This window comes from Pteronotus mesoamericanus, unplaced genomic scaffold, assembly GCF_021234165.1.
Source record: "Pteronotus mesoamericanus isolate MK-2021 breed Mesoamerican mustached bat unplaced genomic scaffold, CSHL_Meso_final contig_203, whole genome shotgun sequence".
Classification (NCBI taxonomy): domain Eukaryota; kingdom Metazoa; phylum Chordata; class Mammalia; order Chiroptera; family Mormoopidae; genus Pteronotus; species Pteronotus mesoamericanus.
This window is the reverse complement of record NW_026555087.1, coordinates 158,864-182,605: the sequence shown is the minus strand read 5'-3', so window position 1 is coordinate 182,605 and position 23,742 is coordinate 158,864. Positions and strand designations below refer to the sequence as shown.

The 23,742-nt window shown below is 63.9% G+C and overlaps 1 protein-coding gene across 1 annotated transcript; it reads left to right on the top strand.

Annotated features, from left to right (window-relative positions):
* Positions 1 to 29: 29 nt before the first annotated feature.
* On the top strand, positions 30 to 22,286 carry ATG4B (autophagy related 4B cysteine peptidase). The gene is made up of 13 exons (XM_054570393.1): positions 30 to 89; positions 7,833 to 7,934; positions 8,086 to 8,157; positions 9,701 to 9,799; positions 10,154 to 10,255; positions 10,757 to 10,829; positions 12,991 to 13,070; positions 18,356 to 18,549; positions 18,967 to 19,045; positions 19,320 to 19,465; positions 19,805 to 19,861; positions 20,267 to 20,360; positions 21,416 to 22,286. Exons 1-13 carry the CDS (start codon positions 80 to 82, stop codon positions 21,487 to 21,489), a joined length of 1,182 nt encoding a protein of 393 aa, XP_054426368.1. The 5' UTR covers positions 30 to 79; the 3' UTR covers positions 21,490 to 22,286.
* The last annotated feature ends 1,456 nt before the right edge of the window (positions 22,287 to 23,742 follow it).

The following is a 23,742-nucleotide window of genomic DNA, read 5'->3' as shown; positions in this document are numbered from 1 at the left end:
GCCCTGGCGGCGGCCCGTCGCGTCGCGCTGCGGCTTCGTCGGAGCGACGCGGCGCTCAGTGGGCGGCCGGAGAGGGAAGATGGACGCAGGTAGGGGCCTGCCGGGGCGTCGGGGACTCGCGAACGGCGCTCGTCCGGCCCCTCGGTCGCTGGGGACTCTCCCGGAGCCGCCTGGGTGCGGGGAGGCGGGCGGGCGGGCGGGGAGCGGCCCCGGGAGGAACGGGCAGGGGCGGCGTCCGCGGGGAGGCCGCCTCGGGTCTGACAGTCCCGTGGTTGCGGGTCTCGGCGCCTGTCCAGTCTGCTGCAGCGCCCGAGTGACCGCCCCGGCAGGCCCAAGGCCAACGCGGACGAGAAGGGGCCGCGCGGCGCCGGGGGCGGGGGCGGGGGCGGGCGACGCCAGGGTCTCGGGCGGAGCTGGGTCCTGAAACGGCGGTCTTGGGAAGCTGTTGCCTCCGCTCCGCTAGGAGTTAGGAATGGGAAACTGTTCAACTTCTTGAAGTTACGTTGGTTGGCTGGGGGCGAGAAGCAGTACTCCACACTCGCAGCAAGCGCACCCTGTTTTGGTTTTAATTCAGTAACCAAACAATGACTTTTTCTGTGATGGAAGACGGAATGTGAAGCCACCTCTTAAGTTCTTCTGTCCTAATACAGAGTGAGGGTGTGTACACACGTACGTATGTGAACATACGTGCCTGTGGTGTTTCCGCCTAGCTCATCATGTTTCTGCTCCTTAATTCTTGCTGGCAAGGTCTTTGGACCTTGTCCGGTCGCCTGGAGAGCCCTTCAGCCCAGGCGCTCCGTCCCGCGCCACGGCCATTTTAATCCTTTCACTTTCGTAGGGGCGCCTGGCCTTCAGGGCCACCGCTGCCCACCCCCAGTCAATGGCAGGCTTTCGTCAGGGCTGATTCCACTGGTCACCCTGTTCTGCTTCCTTTTCGTTTTCTCGCAGCTGTAACGTATTTACTGGAACCTCAGTTGGGAAGCTGTAAAGTAGACATATTTCAATGATTTGTGGCATTTCTTTACTTAAATGTTGGGTGACTGGAGGCCTGATTCTCAACCTGTTGACCACATGTATTTTTTTGGTGAAGTTCCTTTGAAAAATTACAAGTATCAGACATGGTTGTACTGTTTGCTGGGGCATGGGGTGGTGGAGGAATAGAATTATTTACTTGGCTGCTTTCTTTTATTTTCCCCCCCACTTTCTTTTAAGCTGTTACTGCTTGATACCTAGTCGTTCACGTTGGTTAAGGTGCGAAAGAGTTTAATGTCGGCCCCATTATCTCAGACAGGAAAATTACCACGTTAAAGTTAGGAGTAGCCGCGTGATGACGCCTTCATGGGGCACTCCGGGCCGCTGCAGCGTGGAGGAGGTGTTGCGTTCGAAAGCCTGTACTGATGCTGATAAAAACACGCGCGACGTCTGTAGGGTGCGGTGGGGAGTTTTCTTCCACTGGACACATCTTTCTGGGGGTGATTAAGGGCCTGCCCCGCCCTGATCCCTGCAGCCGCGCAGGGCCTGCTTCCCGAGCCACCCGTCCGGTAAACTGTGTTTGTTCCGCAGGAGGTTTGTGCTGGGCATTGTTCTAGATCCTGGGACCAGAGAAGTGCACAAAGCAGACGAACACCATGCTCTGCCTGGTGTTCCAGACGTGACGCCAGCGGCGTGTGGCGCCGGAGAGCGATGTGGGCCACGCTGGGGCATGGGGTGGGCTTGGAGCCGGAGCCAGGATGTCCCGGGCGGGTCGCACTGCAAAGGCAGGTCGGACCAAGACTCGGAAGCGGTGCAGGAGGAAGGGCAGGTGCTGTGGCCCGGCGCAGCGGGTGGGCTGGGAGACGCAGGAGCCTTGGGCTTGCGCGTGGGGCCTTTCCCAGTCGTGGCGAGGACTTGGGCGCCTGTGAATCTCCCGGAAGGTTTGAGAGGAGGCGTGAGGAGACGGGAGGGGTGGGTGGCAGCCTTGCTCGGGCTGCGCCCCTGAGAAGGGGCTGCGGGGAGGCAGGGCCGCCGTGGGGGGCCCGCGGGGAGGCTGTCGGAGTGAGCCAGGCGAGAGGCCTGGGCGGCCGGGTCAGGGCCCAGAAAGGAGGCTGGACTCGGGGTGTGTGCAGGGTTGAGGCGAGCGGGCTGTGTTGGGTGGGATGCGGTGACGGGTGCGGCTGGAGAGGAAGGCGCTGGGATGGTGCGGTGCTGTGCGGCCCTCGCTGAGCGACTGCAGGGGGGACACTGGGGATGTGCTGCGCGGGGGGGAGCCGCTGGGGTCGGTCTCATACGTGTGGAGCGGGAGGTGCCTGTCAGACGTTCGGGCTGCGGCGTCTGGGGAGCCCTGGGTCCCCGGGCCTGGAGCTGAGGGAGTAGACCTGGTCTGGGGGTTCCGGTGGGTGAGGCCACTGAGGGTCTGAGTGTGGGAGGGAAGAGGAGGAACCCCGGCGGGCGTGCGGCCTGCAGGGGTCCGAGGGGCGGCGGGCAGGCTGCGGCCGGCTGTCTCCTCCCTCGAGCCCCAGCACTGCCCGTCGAGCTCAGTCGCGGTTCCAGGAACGGCAGGCCCGGCGCTGACACGGCTGCGCTGTCCGTTCCTCGACGCCGGCGTGGCATTTGTGTCTCCAGTCACACCGTGCCTGGTGCGGGCGTGGTCGGCAGCTGAAGGAGCAGAACCTGACTGAACGTGCATGTTCCCGTGGTGTAAGCACTTTGGTCCCCGCACGGGTGTTCAGGACAAACCCAGCCCGTGGGTGTCGGGCGTCGGTGAGGGCGAAGGGCTGCTCGGCCAGGCGGTCAGGTGAGCGTGGACGCGGCCCCTGTGTTCACCGAAGCAGTGTTTGCCGTCTCCTGGGGTCACTCGGGTTCCTGGTTCGTCCCTTCTCTTCCCTCTTTTTTCTTTTCGTTCAGAAGTCAACCACCAGCCTCTTCATACAAAATGTTTGGGATTTAAAAAAAAATACCTGCTTGCAAACCTGTTATCTTAAACAAATGTTTTCTGACCCTGACCAGTGTGGCTCAGTGGTTTGGGCGTCGTCCCGCAAAGCAAAAAGTCGCCAGTTCAATTCCCGGTCAAGGCACAGGCCTGGGTTGTGGTTTGGTCCCCAGTTGGGGCACATGCAAGAGGCAACTGATCGATTTTTAGATGGTTCTCTTTCATGTCAAAGTTTCTCTCTGTCTTTTTTCCCCCCTCCCTCTCTCTGTAAAAATAAATAAAATTTTTCTTTTCTTTTTTTTTTGAAAGCAAGCATCTTCTAAAGGAAGAGGGGACGCCTTTTGGTTTTGTTGGGAAGGCTTGTCTTTCAGGGCACAGCAGTGCTTGGGGGTGACCCCGATGTGGTGTGATGGGCCCCCGAGAAGCCTGGAGGTGAGAGGCTCCGGGGTTCTCCCTGGTCCAGTGACAGTGGGATCGGTGCCAAGGGCAGAGAAGTCGGTTACATTCCTTGAGCACAAGTCCCTGTTTTTTTATCAGAAATAAAATTAAATGGAAACTTTTTTCTAGTGGAATCACCATGCTGTTAAAGGGCTTTCCGCGTTCTTTCCCGGGTGTGATCAGGAATATTCCAGGGAAGATGTGGATAATCAGGCGTCCGGGACCCCAGGAACCAGATGGGGAAGGTGCTTCTCAGAGGGCCTCTTCTATAAGGTGGGAGATGCCTCTCCATCTGTCTTCTGCACGTCGTCTTATTTCACATTAGAGTCGAGACCGGGGAGTCCAGGGACCGGCATTCTGTTTGAGGTTGGAGTCCTGTAACTCGGTGGTACGGGACAGCTTCATAAACGGTGTGACGTTGCGTGGAAAGAGGGTGACATGACAATGCGGCGGCTGTCCCGGGGAGTCACGCAGAGGCCGCTGGCCTGTGTGAGAACAGAGTCGTCACGATGCCTGAAATGATGCACATGGGAGTGGAGAGGCTCAGAACCACTGCTGGGCGCTGTGCACGTTGCCGGAGCCTCGCGTCCGGCCATGTTGTGGCCCCCCCCTCCCCGGCTGGGCTGGTGGTTCAGGCCCGTTTCATGGCTGAGGAGACCAAGGTTTAGAGAAGTGAAGTCATGCGTCACACAGCTAGCAGGTGGGCTCTGTCCCCAAACACAAGTCTTAGAAATTAGAAAGCTGAGCATTAGAAGTGAGTGTTGCTTAGAAAATTGCTCCATGAGAAAGCCGCATCCAGAAGGTCCAGGAGCCTGTGTCGTGCAGAGTGAGCTGAGGGGGCTTCCGACCGCGGCGTTTTGGGCATGGGGCAGGGTGGGTCGGTCCTGTCCTCCTGTGCAGGTGGGACAGTCGGAGCCACCATCGCCAGTCGGGGCTCTTGGTGGCTGCTCAGGGATGAGAAGTGCTTCACTCGCTTTTCCGGTCGAAATGGCTGCAGGTCCTGGGGCTCCTTGTGCTCAGTCTTGGGGCACCGCGCGTGGGGTGGGGTGGGGTGCAGACGGCCCTCCTCTGCCCCGGGGCTGTCCCACCCCTGCCAGGGCAGCGTGGTGTCCTGGGCTGCACGGGCTCCCAGGCGACCTCGTAGGAGGTGCTGCAGCTCAGTTTGGCCGCAGACTGTGGACGTCCCTTGTCTCGCCCCTTTCACGAGGTCCCAGAGGCTCAAGTGGAGACGTGCTCGCTGCTGCCGAGTAAAGGTCACTGACTCGCACGGTCCCTAATTTGTTCATCCTCACACAAGCCTTGAGGGAAGTGCGGCTATTCCCCTTTTACGAGCGAGAAGACTGAGGCGCGGGGAGGCCCCTCCCCCGGGGGGGGGGCACAAGACCGAGCAGGGTGGCCCGGGCTCGGGCTCTGCCCTGGGAGACAGTGACCGGCGGGGGGAGGGGGACGCGCTCCGCACAGCGTGTCCTCCGAGCGCCGAGGCGGCCGTGGCCCTGTGCTGAGCAGGCTACGCGCGAGGGACACGGGAACGTCTAGTCTAGAGGCGGACGGGACACACATGTTGGGGAGGGGCAGAGGCTGGGGGCTTGGCATAGAGAGGTGATGTGAGCGGTGCGGGGCTCGGGGACGGGAGCCTCCCTGGGGACCCCGCCGATGCGTGTGCTCATGCTGCACGGCTCCTGCTTAGTGTGCGAGAGCCGGGGTGGCCTCCTGGCCCTTGCGTCCCTGCAGGTGCCCCGTCCCCGGCTGGCATCTGGCTGTGCAGCAGGGAGTCTGAGGCCACGCAGCCTGTAATTTTCTTGGTTGTAGAGGGACGCCTGGTGACGTGTTTTAACTTCATAGAAACCTCGTGCTCCCCTCCCTCTGAAGTCTGCTTGGCTGCCTGTGAGGTTCGCTAATAAACCCGAGAAACCTGCTTGCTGTGCATTTTGCCGCCCCTGGGATGAGAGCCCTCGACTGCAGAGCTGCCCCAGGCCTTGCCGCCTGTTCCCGCCCCAGAGCGAGCCTTTCACTTGCTGTTCTTTTCTCCACATGGGAAGCCACATCTCTGAGGGGTGTCTCCGGGCCAGGCTGACACGGCAGACTCGCGGGTAGCGCCGTGACCTGTGGGCGTGTGCCACCAGTCGCAGAGGAGCCCCTCGCCGAGAGCCCAGAGCCCTCCTGCGTTTGGGGGACGCACAGCCCTGCCCGGGGGTCCTTGGGTGTCAGGAGGTCGTTCCGGCCCTGGCAGGATGGGAGTCACAGGCAGTGTTGTCAGCTGCTGCTTCTCGAGAGGAAGCAGCGCCCTGAGTCCACAGTGGGCGAGGGCGGGCAGGGTGCAGGAGGCGGCAGTTGCTGAGGGTGCCGAGGGGCGTGGGGACGGCACAGGCGGGGCACTGTCAGCGCCCTGCGAGGACGGACCCCCTTCATCCCAGCTCAGCTCTCAGGCGTGTTCAGGAGGCAGCCGTCTCACGTAGGGGAGGGGAAATAAGCTCGACCTCACATTGTGCGCCCCCCCCCCCCCCCCACTGCGCAGCCTGGTCAGCATCGACCGTGGACACGTAGGCACCAGAGACAGACGAGCGCAGAGCCGCGAGGCCTGGACCCGCCGTCACACCGGGGCCCTCTGGGCAGCAGGGCTCCTGGGACCTCGAGAAGGCGGAGCTGGGTCTGGGGTCCGGACGGCCTGAGGACTCTGCACCCCACACGCCGGCCCTCCGTGGCTGTGGGCCCGGTGCGTCTGCAGGCGGCTTTCCCCGCCCTGAGACGGGGCTCAGCTGTGCGTTGGGTCACGTTCTGGCTGAGCGAAGCCGTTGCCTTTGAACTCGTGATTCTCATCCTTGTTGATGGCGCTGACCTTGGAGCCTTTCTGTCTACTGGGGAGACAGCACCTCTGGGGATCTGCTGCGGAGGGTCCTTGCGTGACCGCACAATGAGAGCAGCCTGTTGTTTTCCCCACCTTGTGGGCAAAGGAATTGCCACCCACAGAGGGACCATAGCGGCTCAAGAGCCTGCGGCTTGTGAGTGCCCAGCCACCAGGCCCCCACCTCTCCCTGGGGTCCCGCACGGCACAGAAGGATGGGCAGGGTGCTGGCAGGAGACAGGCGCACCCAGCAGGGCCCCGAGTCCCCTGCGGCTTGGGCACCGTGCCGAACAACTGGGGAGACACGAGATGCTGATGGGGCTGTGAGGCTGGGCACGGACCTTCCCGTTGAGAACGGCGAGGAACCGCAGGGGCACCACGGCCGGTTCCCAGCTCTGCGGGAAGGGCCGCCGCTCTGGGCGCGAGCTGCAGGGATTGTGTGCAGCGGTTTTGTAGTTGTTGGTTTTTCTTTCCTTCTCTTCCCCTTTCTCTTCCCCTTTCTCTTTCCCTCCCTCCTTTGCTCCTTTCCTTCTTTCTTGTAAATAGCATACACCCTTTTTACCGAAAGGGGGAGCTGCTGTCAAAAAGTAAATTAAGACCTGGAAAACACATCTTTGATTTCCCAAAAACTCCTGGGAGGTTGCAGGGGAAGGCTCTGGTGGCCGGGCCCCGTGGGAGCTGGAGAGGCAGTGGGGGCAGCTGTGTGCCAGGGCGCCTGGGGCGCGCTGGGCGTGTGGCCGCGCCCCCTCAGCCAGGGCTCAAGGACAGGGCGGGGCCTGGAAGCCACACAGAAGAAGGTGGGGTTCAGGTCTCGTTAGCACGGCAGGGAGGTCGTGCTCCACACACTGCTTTTGAAAGTGGGGTGCTGCTGGTGGAAGCCGGCGGCGGTGCCTGTCTGGGGGTGTCGCCAAAGTGAGAGCAGGCTCCAGGCCTTGACTCCCTGCCTCTCTGCAACCGGGGCTTCAGGGGACTTTTCTCTACCTTTCTGGGGCCTCGTGTCCTACCCAGGAGTTTGCGCCCTGCCCCCTGCAGCCAACTGCTCCCCACCAAGAAGTCCGCAGTGGCCTGCAACCCGGAGTCGCTGGGGAGGGCTCAGGCTTCGTGCCCTGGAAGCCTCTGCCTTCGGCGTGGCTCTGGGCATGTGCGCCCTGTGCGTCCTGGGGAGCCTGGGGACGGCTGTGGAGGCCTCCCCTGCCCCTGCCCACCTGGCTCCCTGCACCCGGAGGCTCCCTGCACCCGGAGGCTCCCTGCACCCAGAGACAGCGGCATGGTTTCATTGTGCTTTTGTCCTCGAGCTTTTAAAGGTTTTAGGTGTAGAGCAGGTGTCTAAATCAGGTGCTTTGTTTTTTGTTTTTGGTTTCGCCTTCTCCCCTGGGCCCAGCCCACTGTCCTTTCCCAGCCTGGTTTCTGGGGGCACTGACTCGGGCTTGGAGTGTGAAAGGCGTGACTGACCTCGCGGCCTCGGCCCCAGGTGTCCCAGGTGCTGCCCAGTCGTATGCACCTGCTCCACCAGTGGCGATTGTTGGGTGACCCTGAGACCCAGAATTCCATGTGGGGTTTTAATACAGAAATGCAATAAATGGTCCTGGTGCTATTTTGTGAAATTATAAAAATTTGATTAACCTGTGTCTTTCCTTTCAATAGCTACCCTGACTTATGACACTCTCCGATTTGCCGAGTTTGAAGATTTCCCGGAGACCTCGGAGCCTGTTTGGATACTGGGCAGAAAATACAGCGTTTTCACAGGTACCAGCCGTGCTGGAGCCTGCTGCGCTCCACGCTCGGGCTTCAAAACCGTGTTGTGGTAGTCGTCGTCGTCGTCTGCGAGCTTTCCGTGACGTATGGCGTGGTGCTTAAGGCTGTGCGTGTGTGTTTTCTTCTTTTAAACACTTTCTAGAAAAGGATGAGATCCTGTCCGATGTGGCGTCTAGACTTTGGTTTACATACAGGAAGAACTTCCCGGCCATCGGTAAGTCCTGTTTGTTACAACATGTGGTAGGGTCCGCGTGTTTTAGAGGGAGGATGGCAGGCCGAGGCACAGGTTGGCTTGGGTGGGCCTGGCACCAGCCACTCCGTGGGAACGCTCCAGCTGGAGAGGTCCCGCCCACGCCGCGCGGAGCCAGGATCCAACCTGGGACTCCTGGCGTCGCTTCTCCAGCCGCAGGTCTCCGTTCTGCACTGGGGCCTAAAATCGGTCAGGAGCCGCAGCCGGCAGGGACAGCATGGAGGTCAGCGGCCACAAAGCAGGGAGGGCTCAGGCTGTCGCCGATCCTGTGCTTGAGTGTCGTCCTGGGCCAGGTTGTGGGGCCAGGGCGGCCGGAGGCCGAAACTCTCTGCCCAACATCTCTCCGGTGTGCCCCTTGCTGAGTGGTGGGCAAGTGTAGGGCGGGTGGGCCGGGTGTGTTTGCCTGTGGCACTTGAGCGCATTCCAGAAAAGCGATTCTCCTCCTTGTGGCCGGAGGTGGACAGAGGTTGGGGACCAGCGTGGCCTGGCCTGTGCCAGTCGGAGGCCTGAGACCAGAGGTTCGGGGCCAGGAGGTTCACCTCCTCCTCGCCAAGGTGTGGTTTCCTCTGTTCTCCAGAGGTGAGGTGGGTGTAAGGCAGCTACATTGCGTGACATCCGGGACACGGAAACGTAGGGAGAGCAGACCAGTGTCCCCACAGGTTAACGTTGACTGACGGGATTTGTCAGGTGCGCTCTGTTCTGGTGGCACACCTGCCCTTGAGGCTGCTCTGCGCGGCCCTGGGAGCAGGGGCGAAGTCGGGGGAGGGGCTGTGTGGTGCCAGGAGGGCCGGCGCTGTCCTCGGGTCAGCTGCCTGGACGCAGAGGAGCAGGACGGGCTGCTGAGGAGCCCTGTGCCATCTGGTGCAGTCGTGGGCGGGGGGCTCCCGGTTCCGCGGGCCAGTGCGGGGCTTCCTTCACCCAGGGCGTGGCTGGTTGGCCTGGGGGGGTGACGGGCACCGTGCCAGGCGCCTGCCCTGGGCTTTGTGCCTGCATGCGCGGCAGGGCTCCTGGGGCCGAGGTGAGGCCAGCCCCCAGCCTGGCCCCCAAGTCTGCTGGGTCACTGCCAGCGGGCCGGGGTCTTGCTGCTGGTTAGGGCGTCAGGGCATTTACTGAGGGTCCAGGCCTGTGTCGCCGTGCCCGCGGCACCCCGTGCCTAGTGCCAGAGCCTGCGTGCTGGTGGGTGGATGGGCCATGGATGGGCCAAGGGCACGCGCGCCTTCTCTGCTGCCCCTGAGCCCTGCCCCCTCCGGGCGCCGACCCCGAGGGCTCACGGGCGCAGCATCTGCTCGTGGTTCCCAGACATCTGTACTTTTCTGTGGTGCGTTCGCAGGGTTTGCCCACTTGCGAGAGTTGTTAGGGCATGTCACCTCCCAGCAGTGGGTCCTTGGCACGACCTGCCACTGGAGTGTGCGTGTGGCCGGGGCGGCGTTGTCACCTGCGCACAGGGCCCCCGGCGCGGCCCGTCGCTGCGGCCTGACCGCAAGTCTGCTCTCTGCTGCCCCCACAGGGGGCACCGGCCCCACCTCGGACACGGGCTGGGGCTGCATGCTGCGCTGCGGACAGATGATCTTCGCCCAGGCCCTGCTGTGCCGGCACCTGGGCCGAGGTGAGTTGCACCGGGGACAGTGGGGGTGAGGCCGTGTAAGACCTGGATGAGGAGCCCGGCTTCGTCAGCCGTGACCCTTTGCTTTGAGTGATTTGAATGATTTAAAAGAGTGACTTTAAAGGACGCTGATACGTGTTTGTCGGGAGTCCCCTGTGGATCCCTGGGGCCGTTGTTTGTTTTCTGTGTGGCTTCGTGATGATGGGGTTCGCATCTTTGGAGTCCCGGGGAGCCTGGATTTTAACCTGCACCAGGTTCAAAGCCACTGGGGTGCGCTCTGCACCTGGAGTGTTTCATAGCACACGGGCTGCTTTGTCACATCAGGTGAAACTGCGCTTCTGCCCCTGTCTCCGCTAGATTGGAGGTGGACGCAGCGGAAGAGGCAGCCGGACAGCTATTTCCGCGTCCTCAACGCGTTCATCGACAGGAAGGACAGTTGCTACTCCATCCACCAGATAGGTGGGTGGGGCAGGGCGCGTGCCCTGGCTGCGCAGATGGGCGGCTGGTCCCGGGTGCCCTGGGCCGCTGCCATGCTGCGGCACTTGTGGCGGGAGGCCTGTCCCCACTGCGGGCCGCGGTGGGTGGGCCCGGGTGCGCGTCCCAGCCTCGGGAACGTGGTCTCAGGCAGGGAGTGGTGCTCCTTCGTTGAGGCAAGTCCAGCTTGTGAGCACCCTGGTCTCCGTTGTAGAAGAAAGTAAACTTACAGCTCTGCATTCAGGGAGCCACTTTACCTCTCAGCCCCTCCTCATCGAAGGACTGGCGTCCTGGCTTGTAGCGAAGGACGGGCCTGGAGGCCGCGCGCACGTCTGTCAGCGCAGGCCGGGGGCGGGCTGGGTGAGCCTGTCCCGGCTCCTGGAACGTGCCCCTCGTGCTGGACGCCGCCCGAACCGGCTCCTCTGAGGCAGGGGAGGGCCGTGGGGTCGGGACGTGCGGGTCGCTCACTGGGTCCGTTTCCTGCAGCACAAATGGGAGTCGGCGAGGGCAAGTCCATCGGCCAGTGGTACGGGCCCAACACGGTCGCCCAGGTCCTCAAGTACGTGCCGCGCTCGCCCCCGTCTCCGCGGGGAACAAGGTGGGGCAGGCGCGCCGGGGTCAGACCCCTGAAGCCTGTTGCTGATGGACATCGGGCGCCTCTTTCCCTTCGAGGGGGTCCTCAGCGGTGACCGTCTGTGTGGTCTTGAGAGTCGGAGTTTAGTTTTCTAATAGGGCGAACGCCTTCTTCCAGGCTGTGCCCGTTGACAGGGGCCTTTGTTCTCTGTCTGCCGGTGGCCTGTCCATCATGGTGGCCGGACAGTCTGACGGCCGGGGAGGGCTGCCCCGCCTCCGTCCTGGCCTCCTCGCCTGTCCCTGGAGCCTCTGCCTCCGGCCTTGTCCCCCGTCGCCTGCCTGCTGCCCACCCTGGTCCTCACGGACGCCCCCGCTGGCGCCCCGAGGCAGCCTTCCTGGCGGTCGTTCCTCATGGGCGGCCCCTCCCCACCCGCTGCCCTTGTCAGGTTCCCTGGGACCCCCCAGGACCCTCCCCCCGACAGGCCCCACTCCCCGGGGTCCCAAGCCTGCCCGTCTCCGTCTGCTCACCGAACCCCTGGAGGGCCCAGCGCCCCCGCCCTCGCTGCAGAGTCCGGGCCCAGTGCCGCCGGCCTGGTGAGCAGGGCCCGTGTGCGCGTCCACCCGTGAGCCCTGCACGAGCACTTCCTGTCTCGCACCCCCCACTCCCTGCTTTCCTCCCGCTGCCGCCCGAAGCGGCCCCATCGTGGCCACCCCTGCCCTGTCACGTCCGCAGGCTGACTCTCTGCCCCGCTCAGCCGCCCGGCGGGAGCCCTTGGCACAGGCACGTGCTGCCTTTGGAGACCTGGGCCCCAGAGCCCCGCTCTCCGGCCCCTCTGCCCCTCTGGCCGCCTCGGCCTCAGGTGCTGCCCCCCTCCCCACCCGTGGGCACTGCGGGCCCTGTCTTGGGCCCACGGCCACTCCCCTTTGCGCTGTCCACTCCTGGCTTTAGCGGTTGCCGGGGTCCCCTCCCAGGGCGGCCTTCTGTCAAGATGCTCACGTAGCGCCTTGACTGTCCACGGAGCTGGGTGGCCTAACAGCCAGAACCCAGCCTGCGGCTCCCACAGAGGAGGCAGCCCCTCCTTTCGGCGCTCAGGCCCGACACGGGGCCTGCTGGGCTCTCCTCTCCCAGCGCCGCTGTCCGGTGTGTGCGGACCACAGGCTCGCTGTCCTCACCCCAGTCTAAGGCCCTGCCCTCGCCTCCTCGTTGGTCTTCCTTCTCTCTGCCGTCTTGGGGTGTCTTTTCAAACAGCAGCAGGAGTCCTCGTGGTTGGAGGTCAGCCACCCGTCTGGGCTTCCCCGGCGGCCCCGCCCTGTGCGTCCACCTCTGGCCCTTCGCGCGCCCCACGCCCTGGTCGCAGCGCCTGCCTGCCCTGCCCTGGTCTCGCCCTGCCTGCCCTGCTTTGTTCTCTGGGGTATTTACTGCTGCAGGCGGTCACTTTTCTCTTGCCTGCCTCCCCCTGGACCATCAGCCTCCGGAAGGACCCAGTCTCGCACGCGTCAGAGCAGCTCTGCTCGGCGCCTGGCCCTTAGTGTGGGCAGGGGCAGCCAGGCAGCTCTGCAGGTGCTCTCTGGGCACCCCCCTGGCCTTCCCCTCAGTGGGGTCCTGCGTCGTCACCCCAACCCCCCTCACCGTGTCCCCACACCCAGCAGGGCCTCCCTCTCATGGCGAACCCCCCTCCCCTACACCCCAGAGAGGCTCCCACCTGTTACGCTTCTCGTGGCAGAACCTGCCTTCCTTCCAGAGCCGGAATCCTGGGGCCACGGCCCCTCAGTCATTTACAGCCGGAACCGAAGCTCAGCGTGTCCGGGGAGGTGGGGGGCGGGGGCGAGCGAGGCACTGGGGCGGGTGAGGTGGGGCTGGGCCAGGGCCGCCTCCGCGGGCAAGCCCGCCGTCTCCAGCCCTGCTCGTGTTTGGCTCCCACCTCTGGGTGCCCTCAGGACACGATGCCGCCGAGCAGGGACTCCTCTGCGGAGGTCGCTGGGGGCCCTGGAAGGAGACAGGGCCGGGGTGGGTGGGGCAGGCTCCAGCCTCAGGTTACCCGCCCTGTGGCCCCGCGCCTCGGGCCTTGGTCTTCCTCCTGTGCGCCCTGCACAGGACGCAGGCCCCCCTGGGATCGCAGACGCTCACTCGTGCCCCCTTTCCTCAGGAAGCTCGCCGTCTTCGACGCGTGGAGCGCCTTGGCCGTCCACGTGGCTATGGACAACACGGTGGTGATGGACGACATCCGTGAGTGCGAGGGCGCGGGGCCGGGACGGCGGGGCTCGGGGGGCGGCCGCTGAGCGAGTGCTTGTCCCCGCCTGGCTCCCGGCGCGGTGCCCGAGGTGGCGCCGGGGAGTCCTGCACCACAGCCACGCCCTGAGCGGGGGCCAGGGGGCCCCACCTGTCCTTACAGAGGACCTGGCAGAGGGGAGTGGCCTAGGCTCTGCCCGCCGGCTGGGTCACTTAGGGCCCCACTCGGATCCCCTGGAGACCCGAGGGAGTCGGGGGCACGTGGACGTTCAGAAGCAGGCCTTGCCCTCGCGACTGCGGCGTGGAGCGTGGCCACGAGAGTGCGTGTCGGCTCACAGGGGCGTTGCTTCTCTGCCAGGCAGAGGGGCCCCATCCGGGGACACTGTCAGGACAGGGGAGCCGGGGGTGACTTCTTAATAAAGAGCAGCACTGGCCCCTGTGGCTCCGTGCGCCCTGGACGAGCCCTCGTCGCCCAGCAGCTCTGCTCCCCCAGAGGTGATGAGCTTGGGCCGGGGTGGAAGGCCGCGCGGTCCTTCCTTCTGCCCCTTCTCCTCATCCGCCTCTTGAAATTTCCCTGAGACATCGGGAAGTTAGGAAACGCAAAGGACGGGGAGGCGCTTGATTTTTCACTCAGAAGCCACTCGTGTTGCTGTTCAGACACAACACACCTCTGTCCAGGAAGGTTCCCCCCGAAAACAGGTAGTATCGTAGTGTTTTCTCCTGCCAGTGACAGCGTCCTGACTGTCCCGCGTCCGGCTGCACAGCGCTCCGCGGCGCCCCAGTTTCTCTTTCCCTCGGCACTGGGGTCCTCCTCCACCCCCTCGGGGGTCTAGGCCGATCCCTGGCCTCAGAGAGCAGGCTGCTGGCTCTGGGGCAGTGACGGGGAGCGGGGGTCAGGAGACACGTGGCTCTGCAGAGCCTCTGTCCCTCATGGGGGCTGGTAGGGACCCCGCCCCCCATCTCCTGCGGTCCCAGCTGTGACGGCCGACACTGCTGGGACGGTGACGGCGTGTGTCCCTGCGCGTGTCCGAGGAGCTGGTGGGTCTGACCTGCATTTCTGACGGGCTCTCGAGGGCGTGTGTGGCCACCACCGCCATCAGGCCCTGGTGCGTGGCCTTCCTCTCCCTTGGGCCAGAAGTTAGGCCTGCGCCTCACAGGGACCAGCGGAGGGCGTCCGGCCTCCCGCCCATGTTTAGGGCCAGCGGGGTCGGTTTAGGGAGGTGCGGGGCGAGCGGAAGGGACTCTGAAGGGCCTGGCCTGGGCACTCCTGCCCCAGGGCCCCGGAGAGAAGGGCCCCGGCTGCGGTGAGGACGCCCCTGCTCATGGGCGCGGCTCAGAGCCCCCAGCGTGGCTGGCCGGGCGGGAGGGGCAGCTTGGCTCTGCAAAGCGCAGGGCGGGGAAGCTGCCCATTTCTGAGAGGAGCCGCTGCTGTCAGGGAGGAGGTGGCTTAGGTGTGCCTGTTCAGGTTTCACAGCAGGCGTGCCAGGTGAGGGCACGCTTCGCTCCTTGCCTGTGCCCCTGTGCACCCACCCGCCCCCGCCCGTCTTCTGAAGGCCCGCCAGGATGTCCGGAGCGGCCCCGGCAGCCCCGAGTCCTGATGGCGTTGTCACTGAGACTGGGGATGCGGGGAGCACAGGCTAAACGCCAGCATCGGCAGAAAAGGCGGGGGCGGAGCCTCCGAGGCAGGAACAGAAGGAGAGCGGCCAGGGTCTGATTGTGGGGATGGGGGCGGGGCCGTGAAGGGGGGCGGGGGAGGGAGGCTTGAGTCTTCAGAGCTGGAAGGCCCCGACCCTCAGAAACCAGGGATGTGGAAAATAAGCGTGTTCCTGGTGATGTTTCCCAGTTGCAAAAATAAGGAGAAACTTCTACGAGCATCCAAATAACAGCAGCAATAACAACGTGCCTGTGAAGGAAGGCCATTCACTGGCCCTGCAGCCTCGCCTGCCGCCTCCGACCCCGGCACACGTGCAGAATCCCCAGAGACCGGGCTCAGAGGGCGGGAAGGCAGGCGGACTGTTTAGTTGTTGTCATTGAAAGAAAACCAGAGAATTTAGGTAAGTCACAAGTGTTCAGGGAGCCCTAGAAAATTACAGATGGGCACCTGGGCAAAGGGAAGCCTGTTTACCACCAGCAGGACTCCTGTGAGGTCGCATGTGGCTTGGGGGCCGCAGCAGCCAGCTGCCCCTCCCGCTGGAGCGAGTCCTCCGTGATTCCGGGCAGGCGGGGAGAGCGAGTCTGCAAGAGGGTGTTCCCGTCACAAAGCGTAGCCTCCGACTCAGGAACACCCAACCGACGTGAACAGAGACCCGGACAGACCACATCGGTGGAAACTAAGCCAATGCAGGACCAGAGCCACACAGGAGAGTTTAGTCGGTGCCCGTCAAAGCCTGGATTCTGGTGGCAGAATGTGCCTTCTCAGGTGTCCCGAGAACATTTATATAAGCCAGTGCTGAGTAGACAGGAGGACAGAACACTGCTTTGAAGCTTCAAACCTGTCTTAGTTCCTGGGTGAAAGGACTCCTGGGTGAAGCTAGCAGACTGCACGTCAGGATTCGATGCCTCCTGTGCCCAGGAGAAAAACGGGCACCTGCCTGGTGTCAGGTAGTAAAAAGTGGGAGTGAAGGCCGTGAGTGTCCGCCTCTGAGGGCAGGAACCCGGACGGGGACGGACAGGAGAGGCCCCAGGAGGGCGTCTGTGGCGGCGCAGGCACAGAGGTGGGCGGTTTAAAGGAAGGAGTGATAGGGCCGATGGGGGCCAGACGGGCTCTGGGAGGAAACAGCTTGCAGATCACAGGTCACCAGGGAGGGAGAAGAAACACATCTGTTCCGAGTTAGAAGGTAAGAGCGGACATCAGTTCCAGTGTAGGGGCTTCCCCCACACCCCAGCCCCTTGGCACCAGCTACCTGGAGGTGGCCTCAGACCCCACGGGTTCGGGCTGCGTCCCACAAGGTCGGGCCCTTCCCCCACCTCAGAGGAAACCTGTGCTTCTGACCGACCCCCCGCACCCCCAGAGTGGCTCAAAACTGAGAGAATTGTGCTGCTTGTGAGATCCCGCGTTTGTGGTGAAGGGTGCAATTCAGGGACTGCCGGGTGGGGGAGCTGCCCCGCCCTCCGGGGCCCCAGCCCCTCCTGTGGGTTTTTAATCAAGGGGTCGCGCTGCGTTGATGCACTGCAGGGGTCGTTGGCCGCTGTGGCTGGGCTCCGTTGGCTCCTCCCTACAGGTCGGGGGGCAGTCCTCAGCCATGTCTCCGTCGGGGTGAAAGGCACCTGTTGCTCCGCCAGGCCCCTGGCCGGTGGCGGGTGGCGGCCGAGTGCGCTGGGCCCAGTCCGGTGACGCCTGCCGGGGTGCGGGTGGCAGGGTAATACACGAGCTTGATAATTTATCGTTTCCATCGAACGTTTCACTGGGTCACGCCGTGTCACATGGCGTGCTTGACATTGCAGATGTGTGAGATCATTGCAGAATGACATGCTTTTGATTTTGTAATAAAAGCGTTTGTAGTGAAAAGAGCTTTATTTGTGCTGGACCCTGTATAGTTCTTATAAATCACAATGTCATAGAAAGTTTAAGCGGCCAGAGATTTTACTTCCTTGGTGTTTTAAAGATTTTATTTACTTACTTTTAGAGAGAGTAGAAGGGACAGAGAATGTGTGGTTGCCTCTCATGCGCCCCCTGCTGGGGACCTGGCCTGCAGCCCAGGCCTGTGCCCCGACTAGGAATCCAACCGGCGGCCGTTTGGTTTGCCGGCCAGTGTTCAGTCCACTGAGCCACACCAGCCAGGGCAGAGATATTTTTAAAAATAAAGGATAAAACCGCGCTCCAGTTCCTTTTTCTAGCTGTTCACTATGAGACTCCAGTCCTCCACTGGGCCTCAGCCAGGACGCGCCAGCTGCAGGCACGTGGTGCACACCCCACGGCCACCGCGGCACAGGCTGAGCTCTCGCCCTCTGGAGCCCCCGTGAGCCAGGAGCCAGGGCTGTTGAGTCCCCTTTAATCCAGAAAGTTTCTTCTTTGTTTCCCCTGGTCCTTCCTGGCGTTGGCACTTTTGAAAAGCCCTGGCCAGCACAGTGGAACGTCCCCCAGCCCGGCTCTTCCTCCCTCACAGCTGCGCTCGGACCACGCGCCCTGGCCGCGGGCAGGCCGGGGGCCGGGTCCCAGCCTCACTGCCGGAGGCGGCCTCTGGTCCCCTGGCGGGGGCCGCAGCTCCGGCACCCGGGACTGCCGTGGGCGGTCTGAGGGGTCCCTCTTGGGCAGCCCTCCCTCCACCAGAAAGTCTGGTGGGCTTTCTCCCTGAGAGGAGCCCTCTGTTCTCCCCACCCTCTTCGTAGGTGCACTTGGAAGACTGGTCAGGGTCAGTGCATGTGCAGATTCGTAAAATCCCGTGTGCTGTCTGTTAACGGTCACGGCCCGCGGCCCCAGGTTCGGCCACTGGTGCCCCTGCGGGCGGCACTGCTCTGTGCCTGCCCCGCCGTGCGCCATGCAGCACCCCTTTCGGGTGCTGACCAGGCCCTGGCCCTCCCCGGCCCTGGCAGCGGCCTTCCCTGCGGAGCCTGGCCCCTTTCGGGGGGACTGGTGTTGCGAGCCCAGGCCGGCGGCTGGCTCTGCTGGAGGCCGCAGGGACGCCTTCTCTTCCTGCCGCCAGGCCCCCAGTGCACGTGTTCCTGGAGGTTACCCAGTGCCCTTAGAAGTAGGTCGCCTGAACGTGGAAAGGAGAACAGTTACTCCTTGGTGGTTTTGCCGGGGGTGGGTCCCAGGAGCTTGGGGGCCTGGTCAGCGCCGTGCCGGGCCAGGCCGGTGGCTGTGTGGTGCCACTTCGGGGTGGCGCTCTGAGGTGCACGTAGATTGTTCTTGCCCCGTTTCCTGTGTATGTGTCATTTCACAATAAAAATGTTTACTTGGCCCCGGCTGGTAGAGCTCAGTGGACTGAGCGCCAGCCTGCGAACCAGCAGGGTCATCGGTTCGATTCCCAGTCAGGACACAGGCCTGGGTTGCGGGCCAGCAGGGGCCTGTGAGACGCAACCACGTGGATGTTTCTCTTTCTCCCTTCCCCCCTCTCTAAAAATAAATAAAATCTTTTTTAAAAAGATGTTTACTTGAACATGCGTAGGAAACGTTCAGCTCTTTCTTCTCTGCAGGTGACAGGTTAGTTTCATGCTTTATTTCCAAAGTTTGAGCTTGTTTTCAGCACCCGGTTTGTACGCCCCGGGTACGTCCCTGTTCCTGGTGGGTGGACTTGGACCCGCTCCTGTTCAGCCCATGGAAGCGCCTCTCCCTTTTTCAGGGAGGTTGTGCAGAAGCAGCCCTCCGTGTGCGGGGGCCGCTGCGTTTCCGGCAGACCCCGAAGGGCACTGTAATGGCTTCCCCGTGCGGGCCGAGGTCGCCCACAGGCCATCGCCGTGGAGACCCCTGGTGCTTCTCATCCCCCTGCGCCTGGGCCTCACGGACATCAACGAGGCCTATGTGGAGACGCTGAAGGTGGGTCTGTCGTCTCGCCGACCAGCGGGGGACCGGAGTCCGGTTCTGCGTTAGCCCTCCCGTGGCCCCGTCGTGGCCCACCCCCGCCTCCGTTTGCCCTGGGGACACCAGCGCCCACCCGGCCGCCCTCCCGCCTCCGTTTGCCTCGCCCTGTGGGGTCAGGCCAGCCCCCGACCTCGCTGTGCGGGCCCCTGCGTGCCCGTCTGCCCCGGCCCAGCCCTCACGTCCACCCTCCCCAGCCCGCCTCCTACACCGAGCTGAGCCCACGGCTCGTGCTGCTCGTCCTGCTTCCAGACTGATAAGCTCGTGGGGGCGCGTTCTCTTCAGGCCCCAGTTCAGGGGTGCAGGCCTCCTGATGCCCTGTGCTCAGCAGCCTGCCCTCCTGCCCCACCCCCACCCCCACCCCCACCCCCACAGGGCTGTTTCATGATGCCTCAGTCCCTGGGAGTGATCGGAGGGAAGCCCAACAGCGCCCACTACTTCATCGGCTACGTGGGTGAGTGGTGGGTGCCCCGTAATGCCGCAGGGCAGGGGAGTGGTCTTCAGAGCAGCCCCCGCCCCCAACACCTAGAGGCGGCTTGGCCTGGGGCCACCGTGGACGAGCCGCATGTCCCACCCGGGTGCTGGCGCCTCCGTGTGCCCACCTCTCCCTCCCGGCCTTCTCCCCGCGGTCTTTCCCGGCCTGGTCCATGCTGCCGGCTGGGTGGCGGTGTGGCAGGTCCGGAGTGGTCCCCTGTCCTCTCTGCTGATCTCCGTGTCGTCCTGCCCAGGCGAGGAGCTCATCTACCTGGACCCCCACACGACGCAGCCGGCGGTGGAGTTCACCGACAGCTGCTCGATCCCGGACGAGAGCTTCCACTGCCAGCACCCGCCGAGCAGGATGAGCATAGGGGAGCTCGACCCATCCATCGCGGTGGTGTGTCCCCCACATCGTCCCCCTATCCCCTGTGACCGTGAGAGCTCGGGGGCACTTGGTCCTGGCAGCCTTTGCTGCTGGGAGATGCTGGTCAAGGCTGAGTCTCAAACATGCCAGGCCCAGGGACACAGCCTCAGTGATGTGGGGTGGGCACGCGGGGCAGAGGGCCGAGCCATGGGCGGAGCCAGCGGCAACGGGCAGAGGCAGGAGAAGGGCAGCCGGAGGGGCTGCCCTGGCTCCCTGCAGAGGTGCTGGGAGCCGATGCCCGGCCCTGAGGCTACTCTGCCACGGCAGCCAGGTGCCAGCCTGTGCCCAGCTCAGCACTGCTCTTCATTCCAGGGGTTTTTCTGCAAGACTGAGGACGACTTTAATGACTGGTGCCAGCAAGTCAAGAAGGTTGGTAGTGACTCCCGTCTGCGTGGACAGGGTCTCTGGTTCGTCACCTGTCCCCTCACTCACCCCTCCACCCGCGTCCTGTGCACCACACTGCGGTGTCCCTTGGCCCTTGTGTGGTTGCTGCTTCTGGCATCATCCCGTGGCAATTGGAGGGTGGGGGCTGACACTGTTCAGGGAGTTTAGGGTGTGGCTTCTTGTTAGTCAGCCTCGGGGTGACAGGGAGGTGGGGTTGTCCCCAGGGCTCTGTCCCCGGGACGGGCTGCCTGTGGACAGGCTGGGCCCAGGGCCAGGACCCTCGCCTCCACTGCGCAGGCTTTGTGCTGCGTGCGTGGCGATCGGTGGGGCGGGAGCCGCACCCCCCACCCTCCCCGCCGGCCGCTGCCAACGGCTGTGTGTCGCTGACAGCTCTCGCGGCTGGGCGGCGCCCTGCCCATGTTCGAGCTGGTGGAGCAGCAGCCTTCCCACCTGGCCTGCCCCGACGTCCTGAACCTGTCCTTAGGTGAGTGCGAGGCCGCAGGGCCACGTGTCAGCTGTGTTCTGCTCTTGGGTGTGGTCTGTGTGCTGTTCTGTCCCCTGCCTTCTGTCCCATTGCTTTTGACCCTTAAGGCTCGTATAAGCTCCATATGCGGACACTTGATTTGTGTGTGATGGGGCACCAGGGACGCTGCTGAGTGTCCCCCCGTTGGACCTTCGTCCTTCACCCCACGGGCGGTCACCTGGCCCTGTGCACAAGGGTCTGGGCATGCTCCTCAGGCACCCCCAGGTTCTGTACAACCCAGACCACGCTGGGCTTTCGTGGGAGCCAGGCCCAGTTCGGCTGCCGTGGCCGCAGGCGGGCTCTGCCTCCCACTGCTGCGCGGCTCTGGGCCCGGGGCAGCCACGAGCAGACCCTCCCTCGGAGTGAACTGGGCAGGTGGCACCCGGAAATCGGGCTTGGTGCTGAGGCTGCAAGCACGTCGGTTCCATGCGTCCGCTCCGGCAAGGCCACAGTGAGGACCAGGCTGCGACCGAGCCGCCTGTCCCGCCTGCGAGGATCACTAAGGACGACAATGGAGCCCACTGTACCATCTGTCACACTCACCCTGAGGAGGACAGTGACAGAGCCTGCTGTCGGACGGAGGCCACCTGGGGGTCAGGGGGTTGTCACTGGGACTCAGCACCCCATCAGCCCTCGCTGGTACAGGCCTGGCACTGCTGTTGGGACTGGGGGCCCTCGCCCGCTGCCACAGCAGGTCCCCTGGGCTCTGGTGAGAGGGGTGTCTGCTCTGCGTCCTTTCAGTCACAGGGCCTCTGCCTTCTCTTTCTGCCTCCGTCCTGGCCAGCGAGGCCCCTGGCTGGCTCAGACCCAGAAGCCACTCCTTCCACTGGGCAGCCCGGTGCCCTCTTGCCACCTGCCACCCCTCCTCAGCCAGGCGCAGGGGCAGCCGTGGGGCGAGTGGGCCGGCAGGTGTGGTGGGTGCACCCACAGCCACGGGGCTCATCCTGCACCTGGAGTTACCCTTGCAGGTGTCTGATTTCTGCCAGAAATCAGGCGTGTTGTCATATTTCTTCCAGATTCTTCTGACGTGGAGCGACTGGAAAGGTTCTTTGACTCAGAAGACGAGGACTTTGAAATCTTGTCCCTTTGAAAATCTTGGAGCTGGGGGATGTCTCGACTGGCCCTTGCTGGAGGCGCCTTCAGGAGCCCAGCCCAGCTGCTGGGCACTTGGCGCCACCACCTCCTGCCCGTCTGCCCGCCGCCCGCGCCGCTGCCTCTGTCCTCGGCCCTTGACGGGGCTGCGCTGTGCTCAGGCCTCGCTGCAGGAGGGACTGCTCGGCCACGGGGTCCGGGGAACAGGAGCCGCCGGGAGCGGCCAGCGGCTGGGCTCTGCGCGTCCGCGTCGCCGCCACCCTGCTTCCTGCCGGCTCTCGGCTCTGGGTTTGCTTTGGAATTAAAGTCCTGTCTGAAGTTACGCGATAGACACGCATTTCTGTTGGGCCAGTCCCAGGTCCAAGAAGACTGGCGGCCGAGTGGAGCGTGGCCCCAGGACTGGGCCTGCGCGCCCCCTGCCAGCAGCCCTGCCCACAGCTCCTCGGGGCTGCCCAGTGGGAGATGGGCGACCCGCTTCTCCGGGCTCTGGGGAGAGCAGCAGCAGAGGGGTGGGGCCTTGGGCCGAGCGGAGCGCCCCCACTGCGCCTCGACACAGTGCGGGGAAAGCCCGAGTGCGGTCGCCTTCCTCGCCGCCTCCTGGCTCCAGCGCTTTGGATGCCCACACCTGCTGCTTGCTTGTTGCCCTGGCTTCCCCGGGTGGGCAGTGGTGGCAGCCGGGTGGGGAGCTGCCCTGGCCTGTGACCCTCAGGCTCACGTGGGACCTCAGGAGTTGCGGAACTGCCCTCCTGGTCACCGAGGCTTCGGATGGTTTGGGGCTAGAGGGTGAAACCCTGGTCATGGTGCACGATGGGCACCCTGTTGTTCATCACGCCACTTGGAGACGTTCTAGACCCTTCTCAGCACTGACTGACGGCAGCCCCTGCTGCCCTGAGCCCAGGGTGCTCGGCTCCCACGCAAGCTTTGTGTCCTGGTGAGTGGCCGCCATGGGACGTGTGACCTGGGGCCTGGAGGTGGCCGGCTTTCTTCCTGGGGACCTTCCTTGCAGAGACTCTCCCACCCTCGGTGTCTGCACTTGTGTCAACAGCGGGCGGGTCCCACCTGGTAGAGGACACCCAGCCCCTGAGAGTTGTCAGCGTAAGTTATTTTGCTCTTCCTTTCTGTCCCCCCCCCCCCCCCCCCTGGGGCAGGAGGAGGGCCGGGTGGTCGCCATTCCTGCTGCTGCATCTCGCAAGGGCGCCACCCAGCCTGCTGGGCCAGGTCCTGCTGCGGCCCCCGCGGGGGGGCGAACGCTGGCAGGGGCGACGGCTCGACCGCAGGGGAGCTTCGTCCTAGCGACGTGAGAAGGCGCCCTGAAGAGTGTTGTCCATTCTTAGTCTAGTTTGCGGTTCTTTGAGGCAAATAATAAGTTTCAATAGAAAACACAATCTGTTGTCTCTGTGTCTTGAATTTTGCTCGAGTTGGTAGCATGCGATAGGACAAGAGTGGACACTGTCAGCCTGGGCCCCGAGGCTCAGGGAGGACCTGGGGACTCTGGCGAGCCGTCTCCCTCACGCCGGGCACGTGAGGCCCACTGGACACGGCCCTGCCCGCTCTGACACTGACCTGTGGTCCTAAAGCAACAGGTGTGAGGCAGCTGCGTTCAGGAAATGGAGGGGTTTTCCTGGTCTGACATCCGTCCGGTGAGCGCCTCAGCCAGTGTCCGCCCTGCGCCCCAGACCTCGTTGGACAGGGCAGGGCGATGACCGGCCTGTCCTGAGGTGTCGGCGTGAGGAGACGAAAGCCAGACGAGACAGCGGGAAGCACTCCGCTGGTCCCCAGGCGCACTGGTCTGGGGACCTGAGTCACAACCTCTGTTAGCATCTCCTGGAACATCTCCACTCCCAGTGGCTTCAAACAACCTCCTGCCAGGATCCCAGGGCAGAGGCGAATCCTGGGCATGGACCGGTCAGTCCCTCCAGCCTTGTCCAGCGTTCTTCCCCCTCCCTCGCTCCGGTGGAGGCCCGTCCTGGACAGCCTAGGACAGCCCCACCCCCGAGTCCCTCTGCTGTGGGGAGGCTGTGCCCCGGCTCTGGGGACAGGGACCAGGATGTCTTCGGGGTCGTCACTCTGGGCTTCTCCAGGGGGCTCAGGACCACGCAGCTGCCTGCTGCCGTAGCCCTGGCTGGGATGTCGGACCACACGTGCTGTGCCTTTCCAAGTGCGAGTGGCCCTGGTTTGGAAGTTGGCCCGTTCCCGTCACCCGCGGAGCCTGCCCACCTCTGACTCTGCAGCCCCTGCGGGGCCTGTGCTG

Excerpts from the sequence above, each read along its gene's own strand:
- ATG4B (XM_054570393.1), top strand. Across the intron at positions 10,830-12,990 it reads ACGGTCGCCCAGGTCCTCAA|GAAGCTCGCCGTCTTCGACG; the intron begins GTACGTGCCGCG and ends CCCTTTCCTCAG. Across the intron at positions 13,071-18,355 it reads GGTGGTGATGGACGACATCC|GGAGGTTGTGCAGAAGCAGC; the intron begins GTGAGTGCGAGG and ends TCCCTTTTTCAG.